General features: G+C 36.7%; 2 protein-coding genes across 2 annotated transcripts in view; one reads left to right on the top strand and one right to left on the bottom strand.

Annotated features, from left to right (window-relative positions):
• The window catches only part of anxa5a (annexin A5a), a 29,217-nt gene extending 19,491 nt beyond the window's left edge, over positions 1-9,726 (top strand). Inside the window, exons 10-13 of the mRNA XM_058650653.1 lie at positions 6,713-6,808; positions 6,960-7,018; positions 8,455-8,577; positions 9,645-9,726. Coding sequence (XP_058506636.1) covers positions 6,713-6,808; positions 6,960-7,018; positions 8,455-8,577; positions 9,645-9,704 — 338 coding nt within the window. The 3' untranslated portion in view covers positions 9,705-9,726. The remainder of the gene's footprint in view (positions 1-6,712; positions 6,809-6,959; positions 7,019-8,454; positions 8,578-9,644) is intronic.
• A 1,218-nt stretch (positions 9,727-10,944) lies between these two features.
• On the bottom strand, positions 10,945-14,586 carry LOC131473113 (oocyte zinc finger protein XlCOF22-like). Its single transcript, XM_058650651.1, has 3 exons — positions 14,291-14,586; positions 12,823-13,227; positions 10,945-12,210 (listed from the first exon to the last, which is right to left on the bottom strand). The coding sequence occupies exons 1-3, from the start codon at positions 14,553-14,555 to the stop codon at positions 10,955-10,957; spliced, it is 1,926 nt and encodes a 641-aa protein (XP_058506634.1). The 5' UTR covers positions 14,556-14,586; the 3' UTR covers positions 10,945-10,954.
• Between the last annotated feature and the right edge of the window lie 4,891 nt (positions 14,587-19,477).

The following is a 19,477-nucleotide window of genomic DNA, read 5'->3' as shown; positions in this document are numbered from 1 at the left end:
ACTATGACTTTTTTGACAGATTTTGGACGACATGCTATACTATGACTTTTTTGTCACATTTTGGATGGCATACTATCCTATGACGTTTTTGAGTGATTTTGGACGACATACTATACTATGACTTTTTTGACCGATTTTGGACGACATACTATACTATGACTTTTTTGACCGATTTTGGACGACATACTATACTATGACTTTTTTGACCGATTTTGGACGACATGCTATACTATGACATTTTTGAGTGATTTTGGACAACATACTATACTATGACATTTTTGAGTGCTTTTGGGAACCTTTTCAGTTGGCTGAGTGGTTAGTGATGCTCCGATTCAAAACCAACCCTTAAGGGACACTGGTTCGAATCCCATGACTGACATATAGCTGAGCCAATATTGGGTTGACACAACATACTATACTGTGATTTTGGACGACATGCTATACTATGACTTTTTTGTCTCATTTTGGACGACATGCTATACTATGACTTTTTGGACTGATTTTGGACGACATGCTATACTATGACATTTTTGACAGATTTTGGACGACATATTATACTATGACTCTTTTGACTGATTTTGGACGACATACTATACTATGACTTTTTTAAGTGATTTTGGAACGACATGCTATACTATGACTTTTTTGACTGATTTTGGACGACATGCTATACTATGACATTTTTGAGTGATTTTGGACGACATACTATACTATGACTTTTTTGACTGATTTTGGACGACATGCTATACTATGACATTTTTGACAGATTTTGGACGACATACTATACTATGACTTTTTTAAGTGATTTTGGAACGACATGCTATACTATGACATTTTTGACTGATTTTGGACGACATACTATACTAATACTTTTTTGAATGATTTTGGACGACATACTTTACTATGACTTTTTGACTGATTTTGAACGACATGCTATACTATGACTTTTTTGACTGATTTTGGACGACATGCTATACTATGACTTTTTTGTCTCATTTTGGAAGACATACTATACTATGACTTTTTTGAGTGATTTTGGACGACATACTATACTATGACATTTTTGAGTGATTTTGGACGACATACTATACTATGACTTTTTTGAGTAAATTAGGACGACATGCTATACTATGACTTTTTGGTCTCATTTTGGATGACATACTATACTATGACGTTTTTGAGTGATTTTGGACGACATATTATACTATGACTTTTTTGACAGATTTTGGACGACATGCTATACTATGACTTTTTTGTCACATTTTGGATGGCAAACTATCCTATGACGTTTTTGAGTGATTTTGGACGACATACTATACTATGACTTTTTTGACCGATTTTGGACGACATACTATACTATGACTTTTTTGACCGATTTTGGACGACATACTATACTATGACTTTTTTGACCGATTTTGGACGACATGCTATACTATGACATTTTTGAGTGATTTTGGACAACATACTATACTATGACATTTGTAGTGCTTTTGGGACTCTTGGGGAACCTTTTCAGTTGGCTGAGTGGTTAGTGATGCTCCCATTCAAAACCAACCCTTAAGGGACACTGGTTCGAATCCCATAACTGACATATAGCTGAGCCAATATTGGGTTGACACAACATACTATACTATGATTTTTTGAGTGATTTTGGACGACATGCTATACTATGACTTTTTTGTCTCATTTTGGACGACATGCTATACTATGACTTTTTGGACTGATTTTGGACGACATGCTATACTATGACATTTTTGACAGATTTTGGACGACATATTATACTATGACTTTTTTGACTGATTTTGGACGACATACTATACTATGACTTTTTTAAGTGATTTTGGAACGACATGCTATACTATGACTTTTTTGACTGATTTTGGACGACATGCTATACTATGACATTTTTGAGTGATTTTGGACGACATACTATACTATGACTTTTTTGACTGATTTTGGACGACATGCTATACTATGACATTTTTGACAGATTTTGGACGACATACTATACTATGACTTTTTTGACCGATTTTGGACGACATGCTATACTATGACATTTTTGAGTGATTTTGGACGACATACTATACTATGACTTTTTTGAGTGATTTTGGACGACATGCTATACTATGACATTTTTGAGTGATTTTGGACGACATGCTATACTATGACTTTTTTGAGTAAATTTGGACGACATGCTATACTATGACTTTTTGGTCTCATTTTGGACGACATACTATACTATGACTTTTTGGTCTCATTTTGGACGACATACTATACTATGACGTTTTTGAGTGATTTTGGACGACATATTATACTATGACTTTTTTGACAGATTTTGGACGACATGCTATACTATGACTTTTTTGTCACATTTTGGATGGCATACTATCCTATGACGTTTTTGAGTGATTTTGGACGACATACTATACTATGACTTTTTTGACCGATTTTGGACGACATACTATACTATGACTTTTTTGACCGATTTTGGACGACATGCTATACTATGACATTTTTGAGTGATTTTGGACAACATACTATACTATGACATTTTTGACTGATTTTGAACGACATGCTATACTATGACTTTTTTGACTGATTTTGGACGACATACTATACTATGACTTTTTTGACCGATTTTGGACGACATGCTATACTATGACTTTTTTGAGTGATTTTGGACGACATACTATACTATGACATTTTTGAGTGATTTTGGACGACATACTATACTATGACTTTTTTGAGTGATTTTGGACGACATGCTATACTATGACTTGTTTGACTGATTTTGGACGACATACTATACAATGACTTTTTTAAGTGATTTTGGACGACATGCTATACTATGACGTTTTTGACCGATTTTGGATGACATACTATACTATGACATCTTTGACTGATTTTTGACGACATACTACACTATGACGTTTTTGACTGATTTTGGACGACATACTATAGTATGACGTTTTTGACTGATTTTGGACGACATACTATACTAAGACTTTTTTGTCACATATTCGACGACAAACTATACTATGACGTTTTTGAGTAATTTTGGACGACATGCTATACTAATACGTTTTTGACTGATTTTGGACGACATACTATACTATGACTTTTTTGTCAAAACATGTTAGAATGTTAGTTACATTCGGTCAGGTTGGTCCCTTGTGGCGGCGCGCTCAGTCGCAGCGGCTCTTTGATCAACCCTCCATCTGACCTCGACATCTCGTTGTACAATACCAGTATGATGACAATAAAGTTGCTTTCCTTCCTTTCCTTGTCACATATTCGACGACAAACTATACTATGACGTTTTTGAGTAATTTTGGACGACATGCTATACTATGACTTTTTTGTCTAATTTTGGACGACATGCTATACTATGACTTTTTTGTCTCATTTTGGACGACATACTATACTATGACTTTTTTGACTGATTTTGGATGACATACTATACTATGACTTTTTTGTCTCATTTTGGACGACATACTATACTATGACTTTTTATGGTGATTTTGGACGACAAACTATACTATGACGTTTTTGACTGATTTTGGACGACATACTATACTATGACTTTTTTGACCGATTTTGGACGACATACTATACTATGACTTTTTTGACCGATTTTGGACGACATACTATACTATGACTTTTTTGACCGATTTTGGACGACATGCTATACTATGACATTTTTGAGTGATTTTGGACAACATACTATACTATGACATTTTTGAGTGCTTTTGGGACTCTTGGGGAACCTTTTCAGTTGGCTGAGTGGTTAGTGATGCTCCCATTCAAAACCAACCCTTAAGGGACACTGGTTCGAATCCCATGACTGACATATAGCTGAGCCAATATTGGGTTGACACAACATACTATACTATGATTTTTTGAGTGATTTTGGACGACATGCTATACTATGACTTTTTTGTCTCATTTTGGACGACATGCTATACTATGACTTTTTGGACTGATTTTGGACGACATGCTATACTATGACATTTTTGACAGATTTTGGACGACATATTATACTATGACTTTTTTGACTGATTTTGGACGACATACTATACTATGACTTTTTTGACTGATTTTGGACGACATGCTATACTATGAATTTTTTGAGTGATTTTGGACGACATACTATACTATGACTTTTTTGACTGATTTTGGACGACATACTATACTATGACATTTTTGACAGATTTTGGACGACATACTATACTATGACTTTTTTAAGTGATTTTGGAACGACATGCTATACTATGACATTTTTGACTGATTTTGGACGACATACTATACTAATACTTTTTTGAATGATTTTGGACGACATACTATACTATGACTTTTTGACTGATTTTGAACGACATGCTATACTATGACTTTTTTGACTGATTTTGGACGACATGCTATACTATGACTTTTTTGTCTCATTTTGGAAGACATACTATACTATGACTTTTTTGAGTGATTTTGGACGACATACTATACTATGACATTTTTGAGTGATTTTGGACGACATACTATACTATGACTTTTTTGAGTGATTTTGGACGACATGCTATACTATGACTTGTTTGACTGATTTTGGACGACATACTATACAATGACTTTTTTAAGTGATTTTGGACGACATGCTATACTATGACGTTTTTGACCGATTTTGGATGACATACTATACTATGACATTTTTGACTGATTTTTGACGACATACTACACTATGACGTTTTTGACTGATTTTGGACGACATACTATACTATGACGTTTTTGACTGATTTTGGACGACATACTATACTAAGACTTTTTTGTCACATATTCGACGACAAACTATACTATGACGTTTTTGAGTAATTTTGGACGACATGCTATACTAATACGTTTTTGACTGATTTTGGACGACATACTATACTATGACTTTTTTGTCACATATTCGACGACAAACTATACTATGACGTTTTTGAGTAATTTTGGACGACATGCTATACTATGACTTTTTTGTCTAATTTTGGACGACATGCTATACTATGACTTTTTTGTCTCATTTTGGACGACATACTATACTATGACTTTTTTGACTGATTTTGGATGACATACTATACTATGACTTTTTTGTCTCATTTTGGACGACATACTATACTATGATTTTTTATGGTGATTTTGGACGACATACTATACTATGACGTTTTTGACTGATTTTGGACGACATACTATACTATGACTTTTTTGTCTCATTTTGGACGACATACTATACTATGACATTTTTGACAGATTTTGGACGACATACTATACTATGACATTTTTGACTGATTTTGGATGACATACTATACTATGACATTTTTGACTGATTTTGGATGACATACTATACTATGACATTTTTAAGTGATTCTGGACGACATACAATACTATGACCTTTTTGACCGATTTTGGACGACATGCTATACTATGACTTTTTTGACCGATTTTGGACTACATGCTATACTATGACTTTTTGGACTGATTTTGGACGACATGCTATACTATGTTTTTTTTTGAGTGGTTTTGGACGACATACTATACTATGACTTTTTTGAGTGATTTTGGACGACATGCTATACTATGACTTTTTTGTCTCATTTTGGAAGACATACTATACTATGACTTTTTTGAGTGATTTTGGACGACATGCTATACTATGACTTGTTTGACTGATTTTGGACGACATACTATACTATGACTTTTTTAAGTGATTTTGGACGACATGCTATACTATGACGTTTTTGACCGATTTTGGATGACATACTATACTATGACATTTTTGACTGATTTTGGACGACATACTATACTATGACATTTTTGACTGATTTTGGACGACATACTATACTATGACATTTTTGACTGATTTTTGACGACATACTACACTATGAAGTTTTTGATTGATTTTGGACGACATACTATACTATGACGTTTTTGACTGATTTTGGACGACATACTATACTAAGACTTTTTGAGTGATTTTGGACGACATACTATACTATGACATTTTTGACTGATTTTGGACGACATACTATACTATGACTTTTTTGTCACATATTCGACGACAAACTATACTATGACGTTTTTGAGTAATTTTGGACGACATACTATACTATGACTTTTTTTGTCACATTTTGGACGACATACTATACTATGACATTTTTGATTGATTTTGGACGACATACTATACTATGACTTTTTATGGTGATTTTGGACGACATACTATACTATGACTTTTTGAGTGATTTTGGACGACATACTATACTATGACTTTTTGAGTGATTTTGGACGACATACTATACTATGACATTTTTGACTGATTTTGGACGACATACTATACTATGACTTTTTGAGTGATTTTGGACGACATACTATACTATGACTTTTTGAGTGATTTTGGACGACATACTATACTATGACATTTTTGACTGATTTTGGACGACATACTATACTATGACGTTTTTCAGTAATTTTGGACGACATACTATACTATGACTTTTTTGTTACATTTTGGACGACATACTATACTATGACGTTTTTGATTGATTTTGGACGACATGCTATACTATGACTTTTTTTGTCAAAATCTGGACGTTTTTTTTAACAATAAAGTCATAGTTTAGTATGTTGTCGCAGAAATTTCTAGTTAATAAATAATATTTCTTTTGGTCTATTTGTTTCTGTTTTCTTGTAGTTTTTGACGTGTACAGGAAACTCTGTGGCTCTGACATCGAGGACAGCATTAAAGGGGAGACCATCGGGAATTTAGAGAACTTACTGCTTGCCGTTGGTAAGACACATGAGTTTGATCACAAACAAGACACAAAGAAAAACTTAAGTTTCTCTCTCTGATGAAAAACATGTCCAGCATGAACTCTTGACAGAAAACAAATATCTGCACTAATGAGACAACTCTTGTTTGTTTTTTATTTCCTCCACAGTAAAATGTGCCAGAAGTGTCCCAGAATATTTTGCTGAAAGCCTTTACAGATCCATGAGGGTTGGTAACTTTTCTTTTCAACACAGAGTTTTACAGGACATTATTTGATATTATAATTGATAATAGACTCAAATTTTGCCATGACATAGGAATAATACGACAGAGTATTAGGGAAGAAGAGAGACTGAAGAAAGTAAAATGAGTCTTTTGAGAATAAAGTTCTGATTATTATTCAAGCAAACTCTTAGATAATCACCTGCAGTGAAGATGAGGAACACAGAGCATTTTGCGTCATAGTTATATCTTGGTTTCAGCTTCACAAATACCAGGAAATACTTCTTGTATCTAAAAGCATCACATTATCATCAGCACCAAGACTTTTGTGACGGAGATTGGGAAAGAAACTGGTTTGAAAAGAAATAATCACACAGACTTGGAGGAAATCATCTCTCATGGTGGAGGAGATGGCAGCTGGTAGCTGGTTACATCCGCGTTCTGCTGCTATTTATTATTATTATTAATAATAATAATAATAATAATAATAATAATAATAATAATACATTCATTAAATAATGATACAAAAAATATAATATTCTGACTTTCTATGAATTCATCCTTGAAAGAAATGAAATTTCCCATAATGTTATGTATAACGTGCATGGGTTCTACTGCATATACTGTACATACAGCTGTCACTCTCGTACGGAGTAAACAAAGCTGCAGTGAAGGACAGAGATAGTTTGATTTAATTTAATTTTAATCTGGGAATGAGCTACTATTATAATTTAAAAAAAACATGGCACTGCAAGGAATCATCATTATCACTGAGAGGCATTTAGATTTTAATCGTTTTTAAAGCGCTTTCCTCGTCTAATCTTGCTTTACACCAGTTTTGCCATTCACTCATTCATATTTATCTCTCATCACTCATCTTTCATGGACACATCAGCATGTAGACTAGCAGAGCCAGGAATCAAACCCACAACCTTTGAGTTGAAAGAGAACTCACCCTTCCAACGAGCCACTGGCAGCCCCAGCAGATTCATGAGAGGCAGCAGAACGGTTTGGATTTCATTGCTGTGACCGTGCAGTTCCAGGTGGATGTTTACGACAATGTAAACAATGCAACTCAATTCATGCCAAAATTGTCTTAGAAGGACAAAAACAAAACAAAAAAAGACCTGGAGTTTTCTGGTCTAAATCTGCCTTTTTCCATGACGTCGTCACAAATCTCCAAGTCTGCCGCTTCTTACTGTGATCACGAATAATAATATGTGAAACTGAAGCCGCTTCCTGGTTTCCTTAAATGTGCTGGACACAGTTACGAGTAGATTGACACTGTGTCTGTGCTCATAGAGCAGATTCAAGTGGTTTAGAGTCCTAACATCACTGAGATTAATTCAGCATGATGAAAGAAAATGACTATTTAGTTTCTCCATTTAAACGACTGCGTTACAACTCTGTAAAATGGGTTTTTATTTCACTTCTGTTTGCAGCGCGCGGGGACTGACGACGACGCCCTGATGAGGATCATGGTGTCCAGGAGCGAGGTGGACATGCTGGACATCAGAGCCTGTTTCAAGAAGACGTACGGACAGTCTCTGTACACCAGCGTCCAGGTACGACTCACGAGCATTAAAGATAATCTGTGAGTGATAATCTGTGACAGAGTGAAACTCAGGGATTTACGTTAAACACCTTGTTCAGACTCTCGCTCGCTGAAGTGAATTCATCTGCTTTCCTGGGGCCAGATGTTCCCACAGAGAAGATGGATTACAGTCCCTCAACGACAAAATCCCTGAATAGATAAAAAAAAACCAGATGCAGTCAAATGTCGTTATATTAGATCTATTTTTTTACAGGTTTAGTAGATTTCAAACCTTGTTTTTTACCTCTACTTAAACTAAATGATTTTCTTTCTTTTTTTCTGTAAATTTCCATGGAAAATTTAGATTAGGGATTTTGGAAATAATCCAAATTGGAAACTTTCCACGGGAAATTTTGGAATTAATGGGAATGAATGAGAATTAACTGGAAATTTGGGATAATTCGCCTTGATATTGTACAGGTGTACCTAATAAAGTGGGCAGTGAGTGTCGACGCAGAACAAACAGTAAATCTCTGAGTGTTGATGGGCAGTAAATGAGCTGTAGGACAACAGCTGTGTTATGAATCACTAACAGCTGCTTCGACTGCAGCTGTTAGTGATTCATGGACCATTCTGCACATTTGGTCTGAGTCGTTGTTGTTGGCACACAAGTCTGTCTCCTTTTCTTCTCTTTTCTGATCTTGTTTCGTTAATTTAACGTGACTTTATACTATAAAGTTGGAGTTTATATATATTTTCGAATCTTTCGAGAATAAAGTCGTAATATTATGAGAATAAAGTCTGAATTTTTTCGGGAATATAGTTGTAATATTATGAGAGTAAAGTCAGAATCTTTCAATAATAAAGTTGTAATCTTTCAAAAATAAAGTCATAAAATTATGAGTAAAGTAGTAATATTACGAGAGTAAAGTCGTAATCTTTCGAGAATAAAGTCGTAATATTATGAGAATAAAGTCAAAGGCAAACACTCCATATTACATAAAAAAATAAATAAAATAAAACTAACAAAAACATTTCCAAAACTTGTGAATGTTATGACAAATAAAAATCCTAATTGTGTGTGTTGTGTTTTGGCAGGAGGACACGAGTGGAGACTATCAGAAGGCTTTACTCTACCTCTGTGGAGGCAATGATTAATGTTGTTGGGCAGCAGTGAACACATGTTTCTAACGTTAGATTGTGATTTTGACTTAGTTACTTATTTATAAAGAATAGATTGAGTGGAGCTGTCATTTTTGTCTCATGTTGAATATTATTTCATCAAAACTGTCTAATAAAATAAACAGTCTGATATCTGCATTGTTTGAAACAAGTTAAATGTTTTTTTTTTTTTGCGTTTCACTCGTATTCCCTGCATTCCTTGCCTGATGTAAACATTGTGGCCAGTTGTTTACATCGTGCTCACGCTGTGTGTTAAACGCAGCTGAGAAAATACAATACAGAATTATTGAGCACCTACTCACACGCCTGCTCTCATTAATTACCAATGAACTGCTGATCCCGACTAAATTGCCATACGGCTGTCGGTGATCAATAAGTAATGGGACGCTATTAGACTTGATTTGCTGACTCATATAAAGACATCCACCAAACCACGCCTCTCTGCACGGTGGGAACTGGTGTCAAACAAATTGCATTCTCGGATAAGTGGAAGGGAAGTGACCTCGCTGGGTTGAAGTTGCACCACAAGGTGGCAGCAAAGTTTATAATGAACGCGGGTTTCTGTAGTGGAGGCTACGAGCCCATATGACAAAGTGAAGCTGTCACTGATCTATAATCAAACCAACTGGGTGTTTTTATCCAACCATGATTAACAACTTTAATGTTGGACCAGGGGGATGAAAACCAATTACACTTTAATATCAATCAAATATATTTTAGGGGAGGGGGGGGGGGGGAATTAAAACATTTTAACATTAACCAAATCTAGATATCTAAATATCTATATAAGCTTTAAAAACCAAAGTCATTAAACTGGTCTTTAATTCAATGTCAGTGCTTTAATCATTCGTTTAAGGCCACATGGTCACATCATTTCAGTTAGCAGAACATGACCAGATAGAGTAAAATACATTTGAAGACATTGTTGATGAACAATAATGAACATAGATACTGTGATGTCTCCTCAGTGTGAAGTCTACCTCACAAATATTCTATGGAAACACAATTACTACGTATCTTGATAATCCTTGAAGTACATTTTTCCTGAGGTGTGCAGAGTTTCCACAGGTGTGGTGCAGTCGTACGGCTTCTCGTGTGTACGAGTAAGTTTACACCCAAAGCTATTCTTACTAATGTTGCAAGGCCTTATATGAGTTATGAGTTATTTTGTGCTTAATCAAATTATACCTTAGAATGAACTACTTTCAGAGGAATATGACTTCGGACTAGTGTGAGGTTTTTTTGTGAGTTAACAAACAGGAACTTCTCTTAAAACACTTTCCACACGTTTCACAGGAATATGGCTTCTCAGCTGAGTGACTTTTTTCATGGACTCTCAAATATGAACTTTGCTTAAAACACTTTCCACATGTTTTACACGAATATGGCCTCTCAACTGTGTGAATTCTCTGATGGACTCTCAAACTCCAACGGTGTCTAAAACACTTTCCACACATTTCACAGGAATATGGCTTCTCAACTGAGTGACCTTTCTCATGGACTCTCAAATACGAACTTTGCGTAAAACACTTTCCACATTCTTTACACGAATATGGTCTCTCACCAGTGTGAATTCTCTGGTGCAGGCGCAAACTCCAACTTTGTTTAAAACACTTTCCACATGTTTCACAGGAAAATGGTTTGTCACCTGTGTGAGTTCTTTCATGGACTACCAAATGTGAACTTTGATTAAAACACTTTCCACACGTTACACAGGAAAATGGTTTGTCACCTGTGTGCATTCTTTCATGGACTATCAAATATGAATTTTGATTAAAGGACTTTCCGCATGTTTTACAGGAATATGGCTTCTCACCTGTGTGAGTTCTTTCATGGACCATCAAATGCGAACTTTGACTAAAACACTTTCCACATGTTTCACAGGAATATGGCTTCTCACCTGTGTGAGTTCTCATGTGAAAAATCAATTTCAATTTGGTTCTAAAACGTTTAGCACATGTCGTGCAAGGAAATGGTTTCTCTCCTGTGTGGACTCTCATATGCAGAACAAGTTTAGACTCGTAAGCAAATCTTTTTCCACAAGGATCACATTTTAAAGACTTTTTACCTGTGTGAGTTTCAGACTCAATCTTTGATGTGTGACAGTTGTCTACTTTGTTCCTGTCACTTCTCTTGCGTGGCTTTGACTCAGCTTTTCTATTAGACACAGTGTCAACATGGTTACTTCCTGTCTGAACTTGACTCTCAGCTACAGGAGAGCTGTGAGAGAGGAGCTGATGGTCACTGTCTGATTCTGCTTCCATGTGATCACCTTCTTCACTATCAGGAGTCAACAATGCTGCATCAGCCTCCTGCGTCAGTTCAAGCTGTTCACTCTCATGAATGGTGGCAATTTCCTCCTGGTCTTCTTTAATCAGAGAGTCTGGTTCTTCTTGGTCCAGACTGGCATTCCTCTCCTGGTTAGAGAGCTGCTGTTCAGCGAGAACCTCGACCTCTTTACAGACGTGCTGCTGTGGAAGCTCTACAGACACAAACAATAACAACAATTTAACGATAAAACAATTGAGGTGTAGTTTCAACAATTAAAACATCTATGATAAAGGGGATAACATCACCATTAACAAGAGCTGTACGAGCACATACAGAAATAGTGGGAAGAGCACAAACTAGCACTTTATGCAGATGATATAATCACGTTTATTTCACATCTTAGTAAAAAGCATCCCGTCGTTGTTGGAGTTAATAAGATCATTTGGTGGCATCTCAGGACATACAATAAACAACAAGAAGACCTTGGTTTTTACAACTCGATGAGAAAAGAGGTGGAAAATCTAATTAGTGAAGCTTTCCAATTACTTTACTTACTTGGAAATAGAAATTAGGTCAAAATTAGATTTATAACTATGAACCCATGGTATAGGACACAACAGTATCAGTCAATAGTTAAGATAATGTATCTATTCCAGAATATTCCATTGCCTTCATCTGAAGTTTTAATTCAGAAAATTCAAAAGTTATTTAATGGTCATTTACTTCAGTACTACATATTGGATTTTTGTTTTTATTGTAATTAATTGTCTTCATCGGATCTAGTCATGGTGAAAAACAGAAGCCAAATTCTGGCTGTACAGACCTGTCCTGTGTAACTTTATTACAGGGCCCCACTTCACATGGAACAGTCTGCACTGAGGATCCACATCCCCCTCGTGTTCAATGATGTTTTTCTCCACATGGTGACTTCCTGTCGGATCTTGACTCTCAGCTACAGCAGAGCTGTGAGAGATGAGCTGGGGGTCACTGTGTGGTTCTGCTTCCACAGGATCACTTTCCTCATGATCAGGAGTCAACACTGAGGCATCAGCCTCCTGCTTCACTTCAACTTGTTCTCCCTTGTGACCGGTGCAGATTGCCTCCTGCTCCTCTTTAATCTTTAGAGACTCTGGTTCCTCTTGGTCCAGACTGAAGTTCCTCTCCTGGTTACAGAGCTGCTGCTCTGTGAGAACCTCCTCCTCTTTAAAGACATGCTGCTGTGGAAGCTCTGCAGACACAGAGAGATAGATTACAACAAGCACAAAAGTAAAATGAGACAGAAATTTGTTTCAGATTGGAAAGATATTGATTAATTTATAACAGTGACTGAAAATTAAAACTATTAAAAAAAGGTCAATCCTCAAGCCCTTAGTTTATCTCCATGTGGCCCTGTGATGGACTGGCAACCTGTCACGGGTGTACCCCACCTGTCACCCTATATCAGCTGGGATTGGCACCAGCGGCCCTCATGTGGTGGTTACAGCGGTAGAAGATGAGTGAGTGAGTGAGTCAACTCCTCCCTCAAATCCAGATGAGACTAAAAACTCAATTTGAACAAACTACCAAACCCTTCATTCAAATGACCATTTTAGTCCAAAGGGTGGAACATGTGAGCTCTGTTGAGGACATAGAAACCAGTTTGAGACCAGTCTTACCTTCAAAGGTCATGTGAACTTTACAAAGTAAAGACTCTGGAGAGTTTACAAGTCCATACTTCATCCTCTTTTTAAACATTGTGTCTGAACTGTACATTTACAGGCTGTTAATAAACCAAAATGTTCTTTCACAATAGTAATGCAGCTCAGTGTTAAAGTGCACTGTGTAAAGATTAACATGAACGAACCTCAATGTACTTTCTCTCCAGACAACACTTTACATTTAGTTTCTAGTATTCTATGCATTTCATTCTACTGATTTAAATGTTATTATTAACTATTATTTTCATAATCGATGAATCAGTCAACTATTTTCACAAGTAATCGTTTGGTCCATAAAATGAAAGAAAACGTTAAAAAAATGTCGATCAGTGTTTGAAAAATTATGTTCTCGTTTTGTACACAAACCAAAATGATTCAGTTTTTAATGATTCCTTTGGTTTATGAATATATTAACTTTTAAGAAGCTGAAACAATCAAAACTTTTAATACTGAAAAAAGCTTCAAACCGATTCATGTAGTAACCAATTAATAATCGATTAATCGAATAATTGTTCAGCTCTACAATTAATAACTTAATGTTTTGTTCTCTCCGTTTACTTTACTAATTAAAAGACTTTTAAGGTTTTTACTGACCTATTCGTGGTAACTTTACTCGAGGTTTACAGCGGATCTCCAACAGTCTGCGCTGACGATTCGCCTCGTCCTCGTACTCGACGATCGTTTGTTCGAAGGCTCTGAATATTTCTTCCGCAGCAGCAGTTAGTCGCTCGGCGATTAAATCGCTCAAATGCTGACGCGAATACATTGCTGCTCGGTAAACAACTGGAATATTTACCCGCGACACACGAACACATCCCCGTGTTTCCACTGTGTTTGTTCGCGTGGAGAGTACGGACATAACGCTGCTATGCTACACTAGCTTCCGTTTGACTTCCGCCGCCGCCGCCGCCGCTAATCCGGAAGTAAAACAATTAAAAGCGGAAGTAATCCAACAGTACGTATTATATTTATTTATGTGTTTACGTACATGTATATATGTATTTATATGAACCAACTCCATATATATATGAATATATACGCAAATAAATAGTCAGATATGAACATAAATACTTTTTGCCTTTTTGTTTTTTAGGCCTCTAATTTTGGTGTCATAGTGGAGAATTTCTGTCTCAACATTGGGTTTGCAGTCCATCCATTTCATGGATTCATTTGCACACGAGAACGTACATTTAACTTAGTGTAGTTTATGTTTGCAGAATCCAGGCTTTGGAGAGTCTGTTCGATCAGGATAACAGAATATTATCTTCAAAATCGAATTATATTATGATAATCAAGTGCCATTAGTTGTTAAAATCGGCCGTCAGGTCCAGATTTAATACAAATTGGCCTGACTAATTGTCATGTTATTGATTCTTGAAATACACCTGTTACACAACCATCCCTGGTCTCTATCTTCTCTCCATTCCATTCTTCTTTTCACCCACCTCTCCTTCACTAACCCCCTTCCCTTCCCCCTCCTTTCTCTCCTCTCTCCTCTCTCCTAACCCATCCGTCTATAAGAACTGTAACCTTACGATGTAAAGTGCCTTGAGATGATGTATGTTACGAATCAGCGCTATACCCATAATAGCCATATACACTAGTTTGGACCTGGATAGTGTTTTAAGGGTTTAGTTACTCTTTACGGACCAAATCCATTCAATGAAGTGTTCACTGAATGTAAATATGAACCCCTGGAAACAGGATTATGGACAATCTATGTCTTTAAATAAACACTTTAAAGAATCCAGGTGAATTTTCCAACAACATCAGTATTATTTTGCAGGGTTTTTTGTTGGTTGTTACTAATCAATACAAGCATGACTCAGCGCTTATGTAGCCAGTGGCTGTGAACTCTGTGGGTCATAAATCACTGGCTGTGCTGGATGCCCACTTCCACTGCGGGAAGATGCTGTGAACAAGCCTGCAGTGTCACATTTCATTCTCCAACGACCAAAAAAGAAGAAGAAATTATTTTTCCACTTCAGTGATTTTTCTTGACTCTCAGCTCTAATTTTATTGTTTACTCGTGTCTCTTTCGAAGAAGGGGCTTTCAAGTTGTCAGTTGTGGGCCACTCGAAGCTGCACCCAGAGAACTGGAGGAGGGCAGAGTTTTCTTTGGTCACAACTCACTACACACACTCATCATTATCATTTCATGCTAACAATGCCATATTTGTGTTGTTTTGTTAAATCCCATCATTTCTCTGTAATCTAAGTAAAGCTCTTTATGACCCAAACACCCATTCACACACACACACACATGCAGACGTATTCATACGAGTGTGTAATCTGGACTGTTTGCACGCACACACACACACACACACACTGTGCCAAATCTCCTTAGTATCATTGGTGCCTGGTTGTGTTTTCCATAGTCTCAGCTTGAACAAGGCCCACATCTCTCAGCCAATCAGGAGCCACAGGCAGTCAGGCCACTGGTGAGACCACACACACACCATCCATCCTCACCACGGGCGTCTCAGGAAGGATGCGTTGGCTCTGCAAACAAAGGGGGAATGATGAGATTTAAGCAAACACCTAAATCACACAGGATTTAAAGAGCTGTGAAGCCAAAAAGTATAGAAAGCACGCGAGGGAGCTGAGGACTGGGGAAAGTTCTTGATCGTTATTGACCGAGATAGACGATTGTCAATATGTTACACACGTGCAGTAAAAATGCCACTTCTGTAAGGTATGAAAAATGTCACAAAAAAACAAAACATCATCGTATACTAAGGCCTATGACATGTCGCAAATATGTGACATGAAATGTGATATGTTCCAACAAATGTTGCAAAACTTGTACAGAAAAGCATACAAATGTATGCAACCAAAACATTAAAATTGTCCCAAAAACAGATAATAACGCATACAAAATGTCATCATATAGTATATTAAGGTATAAAATTGTAGCAAAAAACGCCATCAGACACAAAAAACAAACATCATTAGGCATTAAAAGGTGATAAAAACATAATTGTATGATAAGGAATCAAAAATTGTATAATTAGGCACAAAAAAAAACATACCACAAAACAGAACATCATAAGGAAAGAAAATGTTGCAAAAAAAAATTCATAGTATAGAAAGGCTTGAAAAATGTTGCAAAATGATAGTATGAGCGGGACGAATTAGGGTCTCAAAAACATCATACGGCATTGAAATGTGACAAAAAAACATAAATAATGTTGCAGAAAAATTATTATAAGGCATAAAAATGTAAAACAAAAAAGTCATAGTATAATTAGGCATGAAAAATGTCACGCAAACACGATAAGGCACAAAAAATGTTGCAAAATGTCAGCATAATAAGGCTGGAATAGGGTCTCAAAAACATCAGTAAAGGCATTAAAATGTGACAAACACATCATCACATAAAAAGGTCATATATACAATAAGCCATGGAATAGTGACAAAAACATCATAAGGCAGAAAATATGTAGAAAAGCATGAAAGAACCTTCGGCATTAGAAATGTCACATAAACATTGTAGAATAAGGCATGAAAAGTGTCTCAAAATGTCACATCCAAGGATCGTACGGCATTAAAATGTGACAAAAACATCATTGTTAGAATAAGGCATGAAAACAATGATCAAAACATCACAGGAAAGTAAAATAAAGAATGAAGAACAAGCCGAGGAACTGTTTGTATAAAACCAGATATGGATGTATATTAATGTAATTACTGTGATTGCACTGGATCTCTGATGATGACAGATCTTTCTCACACACACACACACACACACACACACACACACTGTGTGTGATGCATTTATCTGCACTCGTGTGCGACACACGTCGTCCTCTCGGTGGTTAAATGAATGCAGTGTTAGCAGGTCACTGAAGGCCTTTTCACTGGGCGTCGTTAGTATTGTGATGGAGCAGAGTATTGACAGCAGAGCACAGTCGGGGGTCCTGGTGAAATGGACCAGGGTCAAAACTTTCCATTTTTCGACATCATAATAACATCTTTATCATATTTAGAGTGTTATTACATTTCTATTTGTTTTGCTCGCAGCAGTGAAACGAGTCCTCCACAGCTCGGTTATTTGAGGTGACGCCGTCGTATGATTACGACGTGTGTAACAAGTTTGAGAATTCAGAAAGGACAGGTGGTATTTTAATGCTTTCACAGGAGCTTAAATGGTGCAGCTCGTCTTTTTCAGCAGGAATTCTCCTCCCTAAACGCACACTCGCGGTGATTTTATTTTTCTTGCGACGCCCTCTAATTTGCCTTCAGTTGCAGCCACATTGCTTCATTCTGCTTTCCCAGAATGCAACCTGCTGAGAGTCTGAGTTTGATGGATTTCAGCTGCGTGTGATACATTAGGTTACAGCAGGAGATGAAGCTCAAATCATCAAGAAGAGAAGAAGGAGAAGAGAAGAGTCGTTCTCCCTTCAGGCTGCTCTGACGATGGGGGATGTTACTGATCTCTTCTTTGTGACATTTATTTGGTTTAGTTTCAAATTTTTCAAGGAAACCTAAAGAACAAAAGCTAGAGATCATCCAAAAACAATGTCTGCTTTATTAACATTTGAAAAGTCTTCAGTGTGTAGTAACAATGAGAAGTTTTAAATGATGAGTCCAAGTTTCTACTTGACTTTGTGACATTTAGAAAGAAGTTTGGGCAAAAGGAAGGATTAAAAATAGTGAAATAAATCCAAAATCTGAATATAGCCACTGCAGTCATCACTAAACGTGTGTGTGTTCCTTTAAGAGCACCAGTGTGTGACGAGTGACCTGCTGTGACAACATATTGTGTCACTTTGACACTGATTTCTGCTTTTAACTACAAGGACTACTAATCTACTGGAAATACACTCACAGCCCCTCACCCCCTATCTATCTATCTATCTATCTATCTATCTATCTATCTATCTATCTATCTATCTATCTATCTATCTATCTATCTATCTATCTATCTATCTATCTATCTATTTATCTCTCTCTCTCTCTTGTTTAATCCAATCTGTTCTTACTTTCTCTTTAAAGTCAAAAAATCACTTGCAAAATCGCCAAAATCCCACTTATTGACCTCCAAGAACATCAGGTGAGGTGCAGGTCGATACAATCTGCCCAGGTGCAGAACAATCATCATTTATTCTTGCAGCTCTCAGCATTCTTAATGGATGTGATTCTACATTTATGCTACTGCATTTAATATTTGTTTCCTGTGATGTGGCAATAATAATGTTAATGTGAATGCTGGTTGTTACACTAATTGACCCTCGGGGATAATACAGACACAGAAAAACCTCCAGTTCACTGCGAGTCAAAGTGTGAAGCAGCATTTCCAGCCATCACAGCGTTGATCTAAAACGTCGCTGCGGAGGAATTTACATCCACGCAAATTATTAAACTTTTCATTCCACTGCCTCATCGACAGAGTAGCTCAAGTGTGGAAAATCTCCCACTGATCAGGCGAGAAAACGCTGAAAACATGAAATCCCCGCTGCCCTTTGACTTTGATTTTGCAAGTGGAGCATGTGAAGGTTTTTACAGTTTCACACAGAGAGTGTGGATTCAGAGACTCTGTGCCAAAGTATGCAGGCTAATGCGTTCTAAGAAGCACACACACACACACACACACACACACACACACACTCTGGTTACATTTCTGAGTCAATACCCAGCATGCCCGCTGTCTAATCATCCAGCAAATACCTTTTTCAGCAGGAGTGAGTGTGTGTGCACATGTTTGGTGAAGGGTTTCGATATATATACACAGCAAATACACAGTTTAAATGTAAAAGTGCCATAAGCATGGTGGAAAAA

The sequence above is a fragment of the Solea solea genome, chromosome 14 (genome assembly GCF_958295425.1).
Source record: "Solea solea chromosome 14, fSolSol10.1, whole genome shotgun sequence".
NCBI lineage: Eukaryota > Metazoa > Chordata > Actinopteri > Pleuronectiformes > Soleidae > Solea > Solea solea.
Note: the sequence above shows the minus strand (reverse complement) of the source record. Positions and strands in the feature narration are given on the sequence as shown.

Bases quoted from the DNA above. Each gene is read 5' to 3' on its own strand.
- LOC131473113 (XM_058650651.1), bottom strand. From the start codon at position 14,555: ATGTCCGTACTCTCCACGCGAACAAACACAGTGGAAACACGGGGATGT. The intron at 13,228-14,290 runs GTCAGTAAAAAC...CTGTGTCTGCAG, and splicing joins AGTAAAGTTACCACGAATAG to AGCTTCCACAGCAGCATGTC. The intron at 12,211-12,822 runs GTCTGTACAGCC...TTGTGTCTGTAG, and splicing joins AATAAAGTTACACAGGACAG to AGCTTCCACAGCAGCACGTC.